At 43.4% G+C, this 16049-nt stretch overlaps 1 protein-coding gene across 3 annotated transcripts in view; it reads right to left on the bottom strand.

Annotated features, from left to right (window-relative positions):
• The window catches only part of ASAP1 (ArfGAP with SH3 domain, ankyrin repeat and PH domain 1), a 328169-nt gene that overhangs the window by 56212 nt on the left and 255908 nt on the right, over positions 1-16049 (bottom strand). For all 3 annotated transcript variants that reach the window (XM_043879145.1, XM_043879144.1, XM_043879146.1), the window contains 4 exons: positions 10881-10956; positions 9352-9438; positions 3315-3415; positions 2261-2330 (listed from right to left, as the gene is read on the bottom strand). In XM_043879145.1, the coding sequence (XP_043735080.1) occupies positions 2261-2330; positions 3315-3415; positions 9352-9438; positions 10881-10956 (334 nt within the window). The remainder of the gene's footprint in view (positions 1-2260; positions 2331-3314; positions 3416-9351; positions 9439-10880; positions 10957-16049) is intronic.

Here is a 16049-nt window from a genome sequence, read left to right as displayed (position 1 = left end):
TTTTGACTCAAATCATGGCAGTCTGGGCCCACAGTGATGGGTGTTGTCACCCCTTTCAGATTTTTACAAACTGATTTTTTTTTGGTCACACCATGTGGCACATGGGATATTAGTTCCCTGACCAGGGATCGAACCCATGCCCCCTGCATTGGAAGCTTGGAGCCTTAACCACTGATCCACCAGCAAAGATGAGTAATCATTTAAGTTTACCAGACCTTGGCTTCCCTGGTGACTCAGATGGTAAAATAAAACAATCTGCCTGAAATGTGGTAGACGTGGGTTCAATCCCAGGATTGGGAAGATCCCCTGGAGAAGGGAATGGCAACCCATTCCAGTATTCTTGCCTGGAGAATCACATGAACACAGCCTGGTGGGCTACAGTCCATGGGATTAGCAAGAGTCAGACACGACTGAGTGACACTTACTGTGGTCCAGGCTCTACGAAGCTTTAAATGAATCATCTAACTCTCATGACACGGAAAGGCAGGTACTGTTAATATCCTAGTTGATAAGTGAGGAGTAAAGTATCTTAACAAAAGCTGGCATCAGAGGAGAGGACTATTATGTAGTAGAAAGAGCACAGGGATTGGGAACTCAGAGGCAAGCAGGACACTAGCTTCTTATACTTTTGAAATTAATTTCTCAGGATTATTACAATCAAGTGATACTTCGCATATAATCCTTATATTTTCTTTCTTGCATAGCTGGTTCTATTGTATTATATATTGATACTGCAATGCTTTTGCTAAAAAATTAAAGTAAAAGCAAACAACACAAAGATACAGAAATTTATTTATAACAGCCTAGTGGCTTAACATAAACACTTTTATCCTTCAGTTTTACGCTAACATTTGCCACAGATTTGTCAGAATTGGTGTTTTGAAATGAAAACACCTCATGCTGCACTGAGCAGATACTGGACATGATCAATATTACTGTGACAGCAGATTCACTGAATGTGATTCCCCAAGTGCTGCTTTACTTTGAATAGTAAACTTAAAAAAAAAACAATTGTCTTTGAACAGGTATGTGCTAAGCAGTGAAACTGTAGAAGAAATCTCTGGGGATGTGTGCAGGTATACAGAAAATGGATTTCTTCCAAAACAGTCAGCTGGAGAGACGAATCGTCCCTGGAGCAGAACGCAAGTGTGTGGTCAAGCCAACAGACCATGGCTCACCAGTGTAAACACATACTTGACCCTTTCCCAAGTCAACCTGGTAAGAAGAACCTGCCAAAGTGACTGGGCCCTTCCAGCATGAGGAATTCCCCTGTCTTAATTGAGGGGTCCCAAACAAAGGGCCTGTATTTTCTGACCGAAAAAAGCTCTTATCCACTTTTCAAAAGATCACTGAATTCCACATGTTTTTTCAGGAAACTGCTGGCCCTGATTTTCAACCTGTTTCTAAGGAATCAGAGGTGTTTGCAAAGTCTGGAGAAGTCAGCTAAAACTGGCCACAGAGATCTTTCTGTGGGGGCAGGTTATGTGATTACAAAGCGATGTAGCTGGCAGTAAAAAAGTGTGGCCTGAAGCCAATGAAATGTAGGGACCAGGTTAACACAAACCAGTGGGAAGTGGTCAGAGCTTCAGTGGTGGAGAGAACACTTCCCCTAGGCTGCTCTGGGGGCAGGAGAGGTGGACTCAAAATTTCCAACGTTTGTAGCAGGGCAGGATGCCTGTCAATAGATTTCAGTACCTACAGGGACATCCGAGGAGGAGGTAACACAAATAGCAGCTGCTATTTGGTACTAGTTGGTAACACAAATAGCAACTACTATTAACTGTGGCCCACACACAGCATGGAGCCTCATTCAATCGTCACTAGCACCTCTGGCAGTTAAATGCTTTTCTCCAGGCAAATGGTGAACCTGGGATTCAGAAAACTTCAGGTTTTCTACATATGTGTGAAGTTACACAGATTTCTAAAGCATACTGTTGGTTCAAAGAGCCAGCTGTTGAGATAATTTGGGTAGCATCTAGATGTGTTAAAATTTCAGAACAACCAATAATATTTCCCCAAAGATGAGATGAAAAAGGTAAAAGAACACCTGATTCAGTTTTGGTGAAACAAGAGAACCAGGCAGGACTGAGAAGGACAGGCTTCTATCGTGAAGGAGTGTCCTAGACCCTCTGACTGAATCCCACACGTTAAACACTCTGGGGGAGACTGTCAGGCCGGTTACATCATGTGTTTGCTTTCCGGACCATGTGGCCAGAAGACATCACAGACACAAGGGTGGGGAACGAGCGGACACACTTACTGTGGCGTGGGAGATGGTCAGAATCCCGTTCTTGACGGAGCACTTCCTTCTCTGCCACACTTTCCGGATCCTGAGGACGGAGCCAAACACAGCCTGATACATACAGCCCCTGCTTCACCAGCTGCACGGTGTCATGCCTGGCCATCATCACAAAAAGCCCCCAACCAAACACCACCCAAGCCAGGATCTGGGCTGCCTTTAACGATCCCAGCTGGAGGGGAACTCAGACCAGCAGGCCCACACAGAGAGGCACCACAGCCGTGGGTTTCTTCCCCCTCTGGCCGCGCTCACGGCACGTGGAACCTCCCTGAGCAGGGACTGAACCTGTGTCCCCTGCGGTGGAAGCAGAGAGTCTTAACCACTGGGCCGCCAGGGAAGCCCTCAGCACTGTTGGTCGTGAAAACGGGAGACAACAGAAATCTGATAGCAGGAGAATAAATAAATGATTACAGTCACATTCGCACTACAGGGTATCATGTAGGCGTTTAAAAAGAATCACACAACTACATGTGTGCTGACCTACGCAGATTTCTGAAGCATACTGTTGGTTGAAAAAGCAAGCTGTTTTAAGATACTTTGGGTATCATCTAGAAAAGTTAAGATTTTAGACCTGTAAACCAGCATTATACATTTTCTATACATATATGTATAAACGTATTTCCTTCTTTATTGTCTGTCTCCCTGGTGAGGATGTAAGCTCTATAAGGATAAGGACTTTCTTTGGTTCAGAGTTACATCCCCAGTGTCTACAACAGTGCCTGGCATGTAGGACTCCCAGAAGGTATCTGCTGAACGCATGGGGACAGTCCCTGCCTTCCTCAAACCACACATGACAAGTCACAGGTGCCACCTGTGGACATAGACCAGTTACCACTGCTTCTAAAGACAGCAGGTTAACTCTCAGACTTACCTGAGGGAAGCATCGTTCGAAGCTGGTGCATGGGAGACCGTGTAAGTGCGTCCCCCTTCCTGAGAGGCTGGGGCAGGGCCCTAGGTTACCAACCCCTGGAAGCATGCTGAGCACACAGGGGCCCCGGGCTGGCTGTGTACGTACCCGTCGCTCTTCTTCAGCAGGTAGCCCTTCTTCTCGCTGCCGTATTCCTTGTTACCCTGAAGCTGGTGCATGCTGTAGCCTCCTTGCCGGCTCTGGGAATCCTAGAAAGGAGATGCCATGGATTAGACTCATGCCGGAGACAATTCTCCACTCCTTGACTCTAGTCTGCCATGGAGCATTTGCCTGGAGCTAAGAGAATTGTGGACTTTTGAGAGTTGCTGGGTCCTTGATCATACACTAGCTGAGGAAACTGGACGGGTAAGCAATTGCCAGACAAGCTTGAGCTGAGGGCTGGGGTCCGGATCTCCTATGTCTAGTCTGGAAGCCAGCTCTACTTCAGAGACACTGCAGCGACAAGCTATTCTAGGACTCAAACTAGTCTACGCTGGCAGCAGAGACGAACGCAGAAAGGGCTAGGGGAAGCGAAGTGGGCACCAGGCGAAGCTCATGCACCCCGAGAGGTCCTCCTCTGGGCAGACTGCCTCTCCCTCACCTTTGCTGCTAAAATACCCCCAACAAAAAGTGCCCCTTCTCAGTGAGGGACGAAGAACTGCAATAAAACTCCTGTTTTGCAACTAATGAGTACTCTGTAAAAATACACCTATACCCATGCTTTTCATTTAAAAAGATGACTCAGTGGCAGGGAAAAGTGTATGACGTGGTGACAGGACAACACAGATGCGGACAAGCTCGATTTAACATCCACGAATGCTTTTCCCTCGTTTTTAAAGACTGCACTGTGGAAACGTAAGGACTGCAGAATGAGAACACGGGGCTTTAGACACAGAGGGAGGACAACACGGTCTGACAAAACGCATTGACTTACTCTCCTAGACTTCGATCAGGAAGGGCAAAAGCAAGAGGAAAAAAAGGCAGAACATTTGAAAATATAGTTAATTGCATTGATCGTCTTATTGTTTATAGGTTAAGCACTTTTTACAACACAGAGAGAAAACATCACTGTAAAGATAATAAATATCAGGTATCTCTCTCTCCCTCACACTTCAGAGTCCTGATAAACTTTGGGTGATAGGATAATAAAACATCTTTATCAAGTTTCATTTCAGGTCACTTGTGAACAGAGGGAAAATAAAGCTGAATGGAAGAGGAAGTACACACTTCACCAAGATTAAAGGGCTGACAAACTGCAACATGTGTATGTGTAAAAAAAAAAAAACCAGTTCTTTACTTAGATAGCCCAAAGAAAACGACAAATGGTAGGAAGATCCTTTGTTTTCCTACAATTTGCGTGAAGTGAAGAGAACTTAATAAAAATAACCAGCTCAGAAGCAACCCCTGAAACGTGATGGTGAAGAGGCAGGAAGCTGAAGCATCCATTGTTTACTGATGGCTCGTGCAGGGCCTGCCTTCCAGGTCAGGATGACCTCTTCCTGGCATTCAAGATCCCCCAGACCAAACAGTGAGTGCTTGGTGAATGTGAGTAACAGCTGCAGGGAAATCGGTACGGCCATTCCACACACTATGAGTTCACTGTTCAAAAGCATGCCCGAATGCTCCCTAAAAGACAGGTGCCGCAAACGTGCGGAGGATGCTGGCTGGGACACAGCCTGTCTCGGAACCGGACGCTCACCCTTGGACCCCACGCTGCCCTGCTCTCTAGTGTGGGTAACAGAGAGCTGATGGCACGCTGTACCGGGCTCGGTGCCTCAGACTAAAGAGGTTGCAAACTCTGCTTGGTTTCTTTGTTTGTTTGTTCGATTTATTTATTGGACATGCAGCATGTGGGATCTTAGTTCCCCAACCAGGGATCGAACCTATGCCCCCTCCATTGGGAGCTCAGAGTCTTAACCCCTGGACCACCAGGGAAGTCCCCGCTTGTTTTCTTAATGAGTCATTTCTTTAACTGGCCAGATGCCTTCCAGCTGAAATGTATCATTAGACAGTTTTAATCATCTGGGGAAGGGTGGAACCTAGGAATGTTGAAAAATTCCCCTCCAGGTTTACTTTTAACCAGGGTCTACAGCCTTGGACTCAGGAGCTGTGACTGAGGGATGGAACCACATGCCAAACAGGCAAGAGCCTGCCTCCTCCAGAGCCTCCAGGGACACCCCCAATACAACAGTGGGGACACCTGGGATTTTTTTCAAGGAGTCAGCAGTGTGTCCACAATACTAGTAAAGAAATACGAGGACAGAAGATCAGATCAGGTGGTGGAGACCTGAGCCATAAGACAAACATAACAGGCTGGGATAAATGAAACCCACAGGGGTCCTGCCTTAACCCAGTGAAATCCCAGGGAAATTACTTAACTACAGAAAATTACTTAACAGGTATCTTTGCCACATCTATACCTCCCCACAACATTAAAAACAAACTCTAAAATCTCCTTGATATAGATTCTTATTAAAAGAATAACTATCTTCCTTGGACCCCTTTTTCAATGAACTTCTCTTTATCTGCTCACGTAATTCCTAGGTCTGTCTGAATGCTTTAGAATTATTCATCTCTCACCTTTACTGGCCTGCTAACATTTAAGATAAAGATCCAAATTTTAAAAAGTAAAAGTATTTATCTTTTTTAAAAAGTAAGGATTCATCAATTAAAAAATAATCGATGAAAACTATTATATTCTGTAAACTTACTACTAAGACATTCCTTACGTGTATTTTCACTAGCCTAAATTAACTTTAAATTCTGAATAACAAGCAGACTGAGTATTCCTTGCTTTATATCAGACTTTTAAAGGTGAATAAAGTGGCTGAAGCCTAGGCTTTGACCCCAGAAGTCTGTTTTATTAAACCAAGCAGGAAGGAAATGATGAGTCAGAAGTAGCATCAACAATCCTAAACTAACTACTAATGAGTTTTATGACCTAAAAAAAGTCACACAAATGATTATGATATTGAGAAATGATGGTTTAGCATGGCACTCCAGATAAACAAAAAGGGGATTCTATTTTTCGAGAAAGTAAATCTTGGAGAATTGTTAACACTTAATAAGGAAACAACCTGGAGAAGGGAAAGGCTACACACTCCAATATTCTGGTCTGAAGAATTCATGGACAGAGGAGCCTGGCAGGCTACAGTTCATGGGGTCTCAAAGAATCGGACACAACTGAGTGACACTCACACATACAGTAACTAAACAAAGCACATCTGAAGGAATGAAATAGGTTCTGAATCCTCTAACAGCAGAATGGGAACCAAAATGTACTGAGGAGAGAGAAATGCAAATGAGAAGCTCATTCAGGCAAGCAATTTAAAACTAAACTTAAACTTAAAAAGCAAACCTTGGAGAAATTCCATGATGTGAGTCAAGAGATGTAAACTATAGAATGAGAAACTACGGTGATATTTTTTTGGCTCAATTTCCCATTCTCTATTAGCAGTACAAATTAGCTTACTTTCTTATTAGAAAACCTTATTAACGTATAAGATGCATTACAAAGCAGAAGAATCTCACATCCTCTAAAACTGCAAGCAATTACACCCTCATTGACTTAATGGTTTATAAATGTTTCTGGCATCCAATTTAAAACTAAACCTCTATTTACAGAAGCTTCAAATTTCTAATGTAAGATATGAATGGAGTGGCCAGAGGAGTTCTTTTATTTCATCTTACTAAATATTTACTGAGTTGTATCGGGGTGCTAGGCAACGTACCAGATACTGTGAAAGGAGAGATGAGCAAAATACATACAGTTTGCAAACTAAGATGGGTTACTGAGACAGACTCAAAGAAAAAGGTGGCGTTTGGGGAACGATTTATGGATATCATCATTAAAAATAAAATATTTTCAACCCTGAAAATAGTATTAAGGCAAACAGTCCTTTTACAAAGTTAGGCTATTATAAAAACCTAAGATAACTAATTTCCCTGAAACATTTGCCAAAAGTCAATAAAGAATTGTGACAAGAAAAAAATGAGTCTACCAAAAATTCAAAGATTCTATTTAGAGTTCAAATTCTTGAAGCTTCCTTTAATGGAGTCAGGTTGAAGCTGGTCGGGGTGAGAAGGATGAATGATTTGATGGGTGACTTTAATTTCTCAAGTCCTTATTTTAGATTACTTTACACTCTTCCTGAACTGGAGTGTGAGAACTCTCTGGTGGACAGTCTTCTTCCATATTTACTAAGTCATTAAAGATCATTACCTTCTAAACATATTTTGTGATAAGAGATGATCAACACCATGAGAATGGGACAGGCATGCTGTGAAAAGTTAACTTTACTTGTAAAATACTCTGGACGGGGTGTTAATGAAAACTTATTTATTAATTTGGGGTGGAATTAAAATAAATCATGTGGATGGATTTCCTCATGTGTATGAGAGGCTTAGATGCAACTACACTGTTTAACTAGTGTGAGCAGAATAGTCTATGCAAAGCAAAAAGGGACTGTAATAGTCTTTTTTTCTTTTTTCTCCCAAGAAAGCTCCCATGCACAGGAAAGAGGTAATCCCATGTGACAAAACAAAGGTAGGAAGTGCTTAAGAACACAACTGCCAGTTGAAAACCGTGTCATTTTCTCTCCAGACAGAGACCTAGCTCTTACCCCTCCAGTTGGGTATCTCTAGTGCTCTTACACCGAGAAGTCATACAAGGAGACAGCTTCTCCCAGGGCCGGCAGTAAGCGAGGTCTGAGGCCTCAAAGCACAGGTGCAGACGCTGCGGAGACCGGATGAGCTGGATACAAGCCCACATGCCTCCCAGCCCCTTGATGCCTCCTTCCAGAGATCAGCAGGTGCTTAGAGCAGGGCTACAGGCTCCACTCGCTGCATGAACACCCAGGATGTATATAAAGACTGGATTTGAGGAGGCAGGAGGGTAGAGGGCAAGGCTGCTTTAAGATTAATGGTGCTGGTGCATGCTTAAGGGGGTTTTGCTTTGTTTCTGTTTTGGACTCACTGAACCCCTTTTGGAAACTTTAGGAATTTACAGAGAGTTAGTTTGCAACATTTAAAAAAAAGGAGGGGGGGACACTTCCCCCAGTGGTCCAGTGGTTAAGACTGCCTTTCTCTGCAGGAAGGGTGGGTCCGATCCTGGGTTGGGGAACTAAGATCCCACGTGATGCAGGGTGCAGCCAACATTTAAAAAAACAAACAAAAAAATCAGCTTGCAACTGTGAATCCATCGTAATTTCGTAATGTAAGTACTACCTTCTCCCATGCAGTGATGGTGCTCACGGCCCCACGTGCCCTTCACATGAAGTCCATTCCCTCCAGTTGCACCCCAGGCCCTCCACAGCCACGTCTGGGTTTTTGCCTCAGAAGCAGCATCTCTCACTCCTCCACCCACCCTGCCCCAAGCTGTAGGAGGGCTGCAGACTCCGCCTGAGTCTTTCTGGCTTCTTCTCTTTTCTGGCATGGGCCCTCGCAATCTCTTACAGCCTCCTTACTGCTGCAGTTTTGATCACTGGTTCACATGGCTGACTATTACCTACTAGGCAATGAGCTCCTTCATGGAAGGGACCCAAGATCGGTGCCTAGAACAGTTGCTGGCACACGGTAAGTATTCATTAAATGCTTGACCGAACAAACGAACAGATGAGACTAGTAATTAAGGATGTGTATTGCATTCATTTAACACTTACCGTTCACTATACACTTCGTTTCGGCCCACAAGGACAATCTCACATGAATTTTCCTAACTGTGGGGGCAAAAGCTCTATATGCTCTGTATCAAAATAAGTTCTCTATTTTTCTGGCAGAATGAGACAGGTTCCTCTTAGCTGCCTGGAAAGACCAGGATGGTCTGAGAGGAATGGGGGTGTGCACATTAATGCCTACCCTTCAAAGCCCGGGGGGATGCTCTTCTGAAGCACAGCTCTTAAAGCCAGGATGGCAAACCTGGTCATGGAACTGGGCACATCGTTTTTTGTTTTTTCACAAGGAGGGAATGGGAACTTAGATGCCGTTTCTACTGCATTTTAGATGACAGCTGTATCTTGGGTCTCATCTGTCCCCCTCACCACCACGACCACCCTGGCAGGAGGCCCTCCCTATGCCTGTTCTGCAGATCAGGATACGAGGCCCCACTCAGAAGGTGAGCCCTGCTGGAAACACAGAGACCACCTACTTCTTTCTGATCGAGTTGAAGGGAGGACTTTATTAGGTCTCGGAGTGCGGTCAGCTGTTTCTTTTCTTCATCCTGGGTCTGTTTGATCTACGAGAGAAAAACATTTCTTCTATCACTCATCTCTCTACATTTATGAGCAGAGTTTAATCCATCCAAATAAACACCACTCATCAAACAATTCAATTATACAGTTGATTTCCTTATTACAGTCCTTCGCAAGGTCTCATTTTTGACAGGCACGATTTTCTCATCTTCTTAAACTACCAGTGAGGTTGGAAATTAGTGAATAACGCAGCATGCTTTCTTATTAGGTAGTACGTCTAGGCTAGACAATTAACTCAGAAGGACTATTTTAAACAAAGGTAAGAAGTTAACACTGAGTCATGTGAGTTTTTCAAAGGGTGGTAGTGGAAATACCATGATGTGACTGAATGGGCCAGAAGACAACCCTCAGACATGACCAGAATCCCAGAGCTAATGCACAGACGAAAGTTTACAAAGTTTATGTGAGGGCAAAGGACTGGTGCTGCTTTGCCTGATTACTTGGAATTTAACTGCAACCTAAGCCATGTTAGCTTTTTCAAGAAAAATCAGAAAAAATTCACAGCTGTGTATTTTTGAAGTTCTATCAGAATATAAGGCATTTGTAACACTAAAACGTTATTTGAATACATGCAGTTACACTCCTAAATACATACATTTTTTTTTAAATTTGAAAGTGAATGTTCATTTTTTCCCCCCAAACTTCCAACTTTTTATTTTGTGCTGGGGTACAGCCAATTAACAATGCTGTGGTGATTTCAGGCGAACAGCAAGGGGACTCAGCCACACGTATGCAAGTATCCATCCTCCCCCAAACTGCCCTCTCATCCAGGCTGCCACATGATACTGAGTAGACTTCCATGTGCTGTACATTAGGTCCTTGTATATAATTTTATTTTTTATTTTTCTTAGGTCCTTGTATATACTTTTAATATTATTCATTGCCAACTGGTTCATTAAGAACAAATTTGAGATTTCTACATACACATTTAGTTTTTTTCTCAAAAAAGTTTTCCTCTTGATTTTCTTCTTATAAAATCAAAACAGACAGTAGGGGGAAAGAAAGGAGAGGGAATATAAAACAAGCAAAAAAAAAAAAATCATAAATCTGCCTATTCGGAGATAATCACTTAGCTGCTTTCCTTCCAGGATAAAAATTTCCTTTTGTCTTTCTGCAACTGCTGACGAAAGGGCACTCATGTGATGATACTAAACCCAGAATGGAAAGTCATTCAGAACCAATGGCCATGCACCTGCTCCCTGCCCTCCCATGCTCTTCCTATGTCCCAGAAACATACTCTGGAACATCTGATCAGGGATGATGTCTCTGAGTTAAACTGGAGGGGGAAAAGTGTTTATTAGCCCTAGGTTTATGCTGACACATCACTTAACCTTGTCTTCTCTTCTTTAGCACTCTTAGAATACAGACTGCAAATTTACTATCTACAAAAGCAAGTTAAAGTGCATGCATTTTGTAAAGAACTTACATTATACAAATCAGCAGCCAGTTTTTCAATGTACTGTTTCAATTTATCAGCTGTTTTCAAACCATCTTGAAAGAAACTACAAAGGAAAACAACAGAGATTTACCAGCAGTTTAAAAAAAAAAAAGATATGAACCACAGTTACCTGAAAAATCTGAAATTTCTATAGGTACACATTTACTCTCTACCCATATATCTATACACTTACAAAACTAATTTCAGTATTTTATAAAGATGTACCAACAAATTATACAGGCAGGCAGATTCTTTACTGGTTGAGCCATGAGGGAAGACCAAACTACAGGAACCATTTGACATATGCTAGCAGGTGTCAAGTGGATACTGCAAGCAACAGTTATAGTCCCAACACTCTGATTTATACGAAGTACAGTTCTTCATGCTGTGCCAAATTTGAATTCAAAAGAGACGAAGCCAAACTGGACATTAAGGAGAGCAATAAAGGCCAGAGGACAGTCAGCAAGGGTTCTTTGCTTTTCCCAAGGTCTCTGTGTCCCAACATATTTGAAACAAAGGCTGTCGAATCAGTGGTACCAATGAATTCGGAAAGCTTTCAGTTCATGAAGACTCACCAGCCACATTTCAAGTGCTCAGTTGCCACGTGTGGCTGGTGGATGCCAGTTGAGACAGAAAAGAGTATCAACACTTCCATCACTTCGGTATGGCAGAAACCAACACAATATCGTAAAGCAGTTATCTTTCAATTAAAAATAAATTTTAAAAAATTTCCATCACTTCAGAAAGTTCTACTGGGCAGTGCTACTCCAGGTGAAGAAAAAGCAAACTGAGATTTGAACAGTCTGCAAGGAATGTCATAAAACATACATTTTATGGAGAAAGAGGGATGGTTTCAGTTTGAGATGGTATTGATAAATATGTGAAGTTCTTTACCAGCAGTGAAGGCGGGCTGGAAGGAGGGATAATCCCTACCAGTCAAAAGGCTGAAGAAAGACCCAGGCAGTTTATCTGCCTACAGTTAAATTCTTCCCAACCTGACACAGACTAAGAAAAATCAAAGTAAGGAGGAATGATTTTAATCTACAGTATGAACCAATGTTGTAAACAAAACAAATCACATACGTAAATCCAGTAAATTTCCGAGTAAGGAGATTACGAGTCCCCTTCCCCCTCCCTCCATTTTTTTCCCATTAGCTCCATTTCTAAATATTTTCTTAAGATCATATATTACTCGGGCAAAATAAAATGAAAGGATCAACACTCAGCCTAGGAGGATGAGGCTGAGCTGGGTCCTTCTCAGATAATTACTTTAGGGCCAACTTCTGGTTTTTGGAGGGAAGCGGGGGGTGGGGGGTGGGTGGGGGGTGCCGGGGGCGGAGGGGGCGCAGGGGAACAACGCAGCCTGACAGTCAGTGACACCCAGTGGCCAGCACCGCTGTCAACAGAGGCCCCCCCCCAAGCACCCCGCCACATCCACGCTCCGCACTGCCGCCTGCCGGCAGGGGCTCAGAGCTGCAACCTTCCACCGAAGCCCGGCCTCCCTCCCTCTGACCTGGTTCCCGGTCAGTGGAAACGCCTGGCCCTAGGAGTAAAAAGCGTATCGTATTCTGTCTCCAAACCTCACCGTGCGTATAACAACCTGGGGCGGGTTACTGCCGCTGGCTGACCACGAGCATGCTTCGCTCCACCTGTGGGTGCTTTCTGAACTTCAAGGGGCATCGGATGGACCACTACTGATGACAGTGTTCTGCTGACTGGAGAGCGAAACATGAGTGTCAGCTCTGATGACCCATCACTCAGCCTGGACTTGGATGCTTTCCCTACGGAAGCGGAAATTGCCGAGTGACATCCCACTTGTCCCTTGGCCAATTTCTCTGTAAGTTCCTGAAATAATCGGGAAACTAGGTGATGATGTAATAATAATGGCAGCTAATGTGTAATTGAGTACCCAGCGCCAGTCACTCACCACTATGCATAATTCATAAAATATCCCTTTTTAAAGGTCTCTACAATCTAACAAAATAGGTAATTATTATCATTAACCTGTAAGACAGATAAAGAAACAGGCTCAGAGAGGTCAAGTGGGTTGTCTAGGGTCATCGAGTCATTAAGTGCAGAGTTTGGATTTGAGTATCCATTTTACCATCTCTGGAGCATAGGTAATTAAAGCACAAGGCTGACCTGGGCCCAAATCTTCACTCGCCCACCGAATAACAGCATCATCTCTGGAGCCCTGCGTCTTGATGTCCTTCTACAGGAAGTGAACAGAATGGCATGGACCTGGCAGAGTTCTCATGAGCACCAAGATAAACCACCAGGCACAGAGAAACAGCTCAATGCATGATGGCCACAGGCCGGCAAAACGGGCTTCTTCATTTTTCTGACCTTAGGAACACAGCAGGATTGGTTCATTTTCTTTAAATAAGTAGCTTGAAAGCAACATGACCACATTTTAAAGGTACTGGGTGCAAGAAAAAGGTAAGCTGCCGACTGATGGGCGGAATGACCCCTGCATTTACACTGAGGAGCTAAGACACGCCTCCAGAGGCAGAGAGCAAGCACAGGAGTGCCCGACACCGTCACCATCCACCAGGCAAGAAACATCTTCCTCAGAACAACTCGGAATCTTCTTGATCCTGAGAGTCACCATGTACTTCGCTTCTTTCTTAAGTCGCTCTAAGCAGTGACAGGGAAGGAAAATATTTTGTTCTTCCTTTTAATGTAAAAGAAAGAGAGAGCAGAAGGTCTCCCTGATACCCCTTTATCACATGTACTGCTTGGCTTAGGAAGAGGTATTGCTTGGCCAAAAGCTGAAAGATTCGCGGAGCATTATTTTCGTAAGTTAGGATACCCTGGAATAGCAGAGAGTGTGGTTCTAGAAAACAAATTATAAAGCAAAAATTTTAAAAAGCACCCTCTCACAATCCAACCACCAGTCCCTTAGGAAAGCCTCATTTCCAAGCTTTAGGTTTGGCCTAAGTCAGGTATTGATTCCCAGCTGTCTAGGTAATGGGGACATTTTCCCCCAGATATGTTCTTTGTCTGTTCTGTGGTATTTAAGAAACTTGAAAGCACAGGGGCAGTGTAAGTACTGCTAAGCTGCTGCTAAGTCGCTTCAGTCGTGTCCGACCCTGTGCGACCCCATAGACGGCAGCCCACCAGGCTCCCCCATCCCTGGGATTCTCCAGGCAAGAACACTGGAGTGGGTTGCCATTTCCTTCTCCAATGCATTAAAGTGAAAAGAGAAAGTGAAGCCGCTCAGTCGTGTCCGACTCCTAGCAACCCCATGGACTGCAGCCTACCAGGCTCCTCCGTCCATGGGATTTTCCAGGCAAGAGTACTGGAGTGGGGTACCATTGCCTTCTCCGTGTAAGTACTAATTAACTGCAAATACATCTTGACAGTTCAGACCCAAAGAGACAGTAGAGAGTGGTAGACTGGACTCACATATGGAGATTCTTAAAAATACAGACGTCCAATTCCAATTCCAGGCTTACAAATCAGAATTTCTGCAAACTGAAAGCATGCAGAGTTCAAGAATTGGTTCTGTCACCTTCCAACTTTTAAGTTTCAAGAATCTTTGTTTTTGTTTTGTTGGGTTTTTTTTTCCCATTAAAAAAAGTAAGATAAAATTCATGTAACATAAAATGATACATCATTTTAAAAAAGTGTACAGTTCAATAGTTTTTAGTGTATTTACTGTTATGCAATCACTACCTAATTCCAGAACATTTCCATCACTCCAAAAAGAACACTGTACCTACGGACAGTGACCCCCAATTTCTATCTTCCTCTATCCCCTAGCAAACAACAATCTGCTTTCTGCCTCAAAGGGCTTGCTTTGTCCAGACATTTCACTTAAATGGAATCACATCATATGTAATCTTTTGCATCTGGCTTCTTTCACTTAAAGTAACAATTTTTTAAGAAAACTGAAGTAAGTTGATTTGCAATATTGCTACTTTCACGCATACAGCAAAGTAATTCAGTTATACATATAAAATCCTTTTCAGATCTACTCTGAGTTCCTTAAATCACATGATAAGAGTTTGCACCCTACTTCTTAAACCTGGGCTGAACTTGTGTCTAACTGTCTAACTGAACGCATCACAAGCGAAACAGTGCCATACTGGAAGCTGAGAAGTCAGTCTTGTGTGTCTCAACTCTTCCTCTTTCAGTAATCTGAACCAGTATGAAAACAAACCCAGGCTAAAAGGAGTTGGGCTATACAGCCTGTCATCTCTTGCAATCAGCTAGCTGGGCGTTCCAATAACACTGCAGCCTCTCTTGGTGTCTCAGCTAAGACTACTTGCTGCGGAAACCCCCTTGGACACGGATGACTCTCCTCGTGGCTCGATGAGGCTGCCCTTCTTCGTCTGGCCTGGACGTCATCTCTGGAATGTGTGGTCCTGCAGCCCGTCTCCTGGCTTACTCCATTGCACTGGCGGCCACACCCCTCTGCCACGCTGCTGTTAATTATGGTCCTGGCCACTGAGTGTGGTGAGGCTTCACACTGGGGCTCTGATTTGCCCTTCTCAAATGACTAATGATAGTGAGCATTTAATCATGGGCTTTCTGGCCATTCATGTATCTTTTTGGGAGAACCGGATATCTGAATTCTTGGTCTATTTTTAAAACTGTGCTCTCTGTTTGTCGTTGAGTTTTAAGAGTTCTTTATACATTCTGGACACTAGACGCTTATCTGATAAACAGTTTGCAAATATTTTCTCCCCTCCTGTGGGTTGTCTTCTCACTTTCTTAACGGTATCCTTTCACTCACAAGTTTTTAACTTCGAAATCCATTTTTACTTTTTTCCCCTTTGGTTCCTTGCACTGTCTGTTTTGACACATATTAATTGAGCATATATTAAATGACTGACTGTGCCTTTGGGCAAGTTACTGATCTTTTCTGAGCTACAATTTCCTGATTGCTTTTGATAAATTCTAGCTGTTATTATCTGTAAGACGAAAGATGATAAAGTAATGTGTGGAAGTGCTCTTGAGTCTGCTAGAAGGGGTGGCTGAGCAGTAAAATAATACATTTGTCTTGGAAACAGCATGTTACTGACAATGTTCATGTTGGCAAGTCAGGAGTAATTGGTGTGGGCGAGCTGAAATGAGTGACACAAGTTCTTCTTTTCTGTTTCCTTTATTTTTCCATGGCAGCAGCTATATCCCTGCCGGGTACAAGCACTA

The sequence above is a fragment of the Cervus elaphus genome, chromosome 21, assembly GCF_910594005.1.
Source record: "Cervus elaphus chromosome 21, mCerEla1.1, whole genome shotgun sequence".
NCBI lineage: Eukaryota > Metazoa > Chordata > Mammalia > Artiodactyla > Cervidae > Cervus > Cervus elaphus.
The sequence above is the reverse complement of the archived record's forward strand: the minus strand, read 5'-3'. Positions and strand labels throughout refer to the sequence as shown.